General features: G+C 36.0%; 1 protein-coding gene across 1 annotated transcript; it reads left to right on the forward strand.

The window, feature by feature from the left end:
* The first annotated feature begins 231 nt into the window (after positions 1-231).
* On the forward strand, positions 232-3,043 carry LOC142111013 (vomeronasal type-2 receptor 26-like). The gene is made up of 2 exons (XM_075193791.1): positions 232-334; positions 2,139-3,043. Exons 1-2 carry the CDS (start codon positions 232-234, stop codon positions 3,041-3,043), a joined length of 1,008 nt encoding a protein of 335 aa, XP_075049892.1.
* The last annotated feature ends 213 nt before the right edge of the window (positions 3,044-3,256 follow it).

A 3,256-nucleotide genomic window follows, 5' to 3' on the forward strand; every position in this document is an offset into this window, starting at 1 on the left:
TCACGTCTGAACTCTGCCTATACTTTCAAGACAGACACTTAATTCAAAATAAGATCATTCTTAAGGTGATGACAAAGAAACTATATTTGAGGACCACTGCAGCACACTCCAAGTTCCCAGACACACAATTTCCACTATCTATAAAAAAAATATTTTAAACATGTAGGGACTGCTGCATCAAGGCACATATCTGAAGATTTTGAATTTATTGCACGCAAAATCAATCTGCATATGTCCACAACCGGCCCATATGCCAGTAAGCTCAGGACTGTCCAATCCGTCTACGAACGCAAAGGACAATTACTACAGCCCACGGTTTATGAGAGTGAACAGGGTGGGTTAGGGGCATTTAGCCATAGTTATTTTACAGTAAGGGTGTGCTAAGCTTGAGCACATGTAGCCATGTCCGGATCAAGCTCTGGGCGTTTATAAGTTACTTGTTTTTCTGCCGTATTGTCTTTTGTACCAGATATAGGGCTAGTCTAAGTCCTGTATACTAGTTTTATGCATGCTATAACATGTGTCTGCAATCACAAAAACTGTGAAAATGTATTTTATGGTGAGAAGACATTAAGAACTTCCTAATAAAAGTTTTTAATGAGTAATAACAAAAAAATGTTTTTATTATTTTAACACTAACTATTATTACCAGGTGACACTCATTTAACTTATCTTTTTTTCTCAGTGTTCTGTAGTGACTTTACATTCTACATAGGTATTGTACATATCTTACAATGTCTGGTCTAGTAAAGCAGAGTAAATTTACACCCGTGGTCATCACCACTAGTATTTTCACATCCGCTCTTTAATGACTTTGGGCGTACGCACACCAAACTTACGTGCGCTCATTATACATGCCTTAATGACTTATGTTAGATTATGACCGTGATTTGGGGAGGTCAAGAACTGGTGAAATTTAAAGAAAGATATTTTAATTCACTATGGCTAGTTGCTCCAGTCTTTCTATGGTAAAAATAAATGCAGATCAAGGCCCTCTCTTGATGGTACAGGTACTCCACTCAACTGTGCAAGATGCACTAAGGAGTCTCAGAATCCTGCTGGAATATGCAATGCAGATAATGGGAGGACAAGTTCCAGGCGACTCTCTAATCATTTGAATATCCTGACATCCCAGTATAAAATATCCCTACTCAGACAAAAAATAATGGTGCAAAAAAACAGTTATTCCAATACATTGTAATTCCCACCTAGCTTGAAGTAAAGTGATTTCTACTGGACTATGGAAAACATGTCTATGCCAAGTCAAGACCGCTATATGAAATTTATGACAATATGGTTTAGGTGACTGGATCTTAGGGAATAATCTTCCCCCCTTTTTGTTCTCTGTGAGCCATTGATCCGCTCCTCTCCCCTCACCTCTATGGTGGGCAGTACACAACCAGGTGGCATAACCAACTTTAACACGGATTTGGCAGATCTCATTACTCATTCCTCATTTGACTCAGAAGTGTGATTCTCAGTTAGGGTCCAGTTTGTGGATCCCCCCTTCATTTCTCTGCATTTCATTGCCTTGTTTTCATAAAAGAAAATATAAAGATTACCTTTCTATGCTGATTGCATTGTATATGATGTGTATATTTGATTATTCCTCAATAAAGAAAGATTAAGTAAAAATGTAAGAAACATGAATGACAAAATGCAAACAAACAGAGAAAGGCAGAAGAAATGATTCTGTAGGTTCTTTTCTGCTAAGTTAAGTGTTTCTATAATGATGTCCACATGTATTGTAACTTTTCAAAACTGATCTTTTAGCTGGAGCTCAATACTATAGAATCTTCTAATTAGGAAATTAAGGATTAAAATTCAAAATTTTATTAAATAAAGAAAAATAAAAGCATTAACGTACAGGACAGAGGATTAATGCATCCTCACAGCTGACTCAGATAATAAAAAAAATATTTTGGTCCATTCACCACCAACTAAAAGATAAAGAAAAGAAATCATAGTTTTTAAAAATGTCTATTTACAAAACATTTGCAAATTGTTTTACTGCACTCATAAGATTCATTAATAGGAAGATCAATCTCAAAACCAATCAATGGCAATTAATAGATGATACAAATAAATGGGGCACTGTGGATATATTGTAACATTATTTTGCTCAATTTCCTTTGCAGACAGTGAAAACTGCCAGAAATGTCCTGATGATGAATGGCCCAATGAGGAGAAAGATAAGTGTATTCCCAGAATAGTAGAATTTCTATCATACAAGAAGGACACAATAGCTACAGTTTTTTCTTTAGTATCTTTGATATCTTTTATCTTAACTATCTATATAACCAGAATATTTGTTTTATTTTGGGACACTCCCATAGTAAAAGCCAATAATAGAAACCTTAGTTTCATTCTTCTCATCTCCCTTAAGCTGAGTTTACTCTTTGTCTATCTGTTCATCGGTCGCCCAGTGGATATCACCTGCATGTTACGTCAGATTTCCTTTGGAATAACTTTCACTGTTGCTTTATCTTCTGTCTTGGCCAAGACTATCATGGTTTACATCGCTTTCAAAGCCACCAGACCAGGAAGTTATTGGAAAAAATGGTTGGGTGTTACATTGCCCAATTCTGTAGTGTTGACCTGTTCATCTGTTCAAGTTCTCACAGGTGCTCTTTGGATGTCGGTGTCTCCTCCTTTTCAGGAGTATGACAGGGATTCTTATCCTGGGATGACCATCATCCAATGTAATGAGGGTTCTGTCTTTGCCTTTTATTTCATGTTGGGTTACATGGGGTTTCTAGCAGCTGTGAGTTTTGGTCTAGCTTTCATGGTGAGGACATTACCTGACATCTTTAATGAGGCCAAATACATCACGTTCAGCATGTTGGTGTTCTGCAGTGTTTGGGTCTGTGCTATACCTGCCTATCTCAGCAGTAAGGGGAAGAACACGGTCACTGTAGAGATATTTGCTATATTGGCTTCTGGTATTGGAATATTGAGTTGTATATTTTTTCCTAAATGCTACAATATTCTACTGAGACCTGAAATTAACAATAAAAGACAATTATTAGAAAAAAGATATTGATAAAGCTAATTGAGTTTTTTTCAATGAAAATTCAATTACTGTTTAATAGTCTTGTGTTGAAAATGTATAACTGTAATATATAATATAAAGTAAAACACACCCTTACATAGCTGTTGTATATTCATTTTATTTCTATTAAAAAGGTTTTAGATGAAATGAAGTGTCCTGGTTTCCTGTTGGCCATTTTCTGTGACAGCAACTGTTCCAGTGAGT

The sequence above is a fragment of the Mixophyes fleayi genome, chromosome 1 (assembly GCF_038048845.1).
Source record: "Mixophyes fleayi isolate aMixFle1 chromosome 1, aMixFle1.hap1, whole genome shotgun sequence".
Lineage (NCBI taxonomy): Eukaryota > Metazoa > Chordata > Amphibia > Anura > Limnodynastidae > Mixophyes > Mixophyes fleayi.

Bases quoted from the DNA above. Each gene is read 5' to 3' on its own strand.
- LOC142111013 (XM_075193791.1), top strand. From the start codon at position 232: ATGTCCACAACCGGCCCATATGCCAGTAAGCTCAGGACTGTCCAATCC. The intron at 335-2,138 runs GTGGGTTAGGGG...TTTCCTTTGCAG, and splicing joins GGTTTATGAGAGTGAACAGG to ACAGTGAAAACTGCCAGAAA.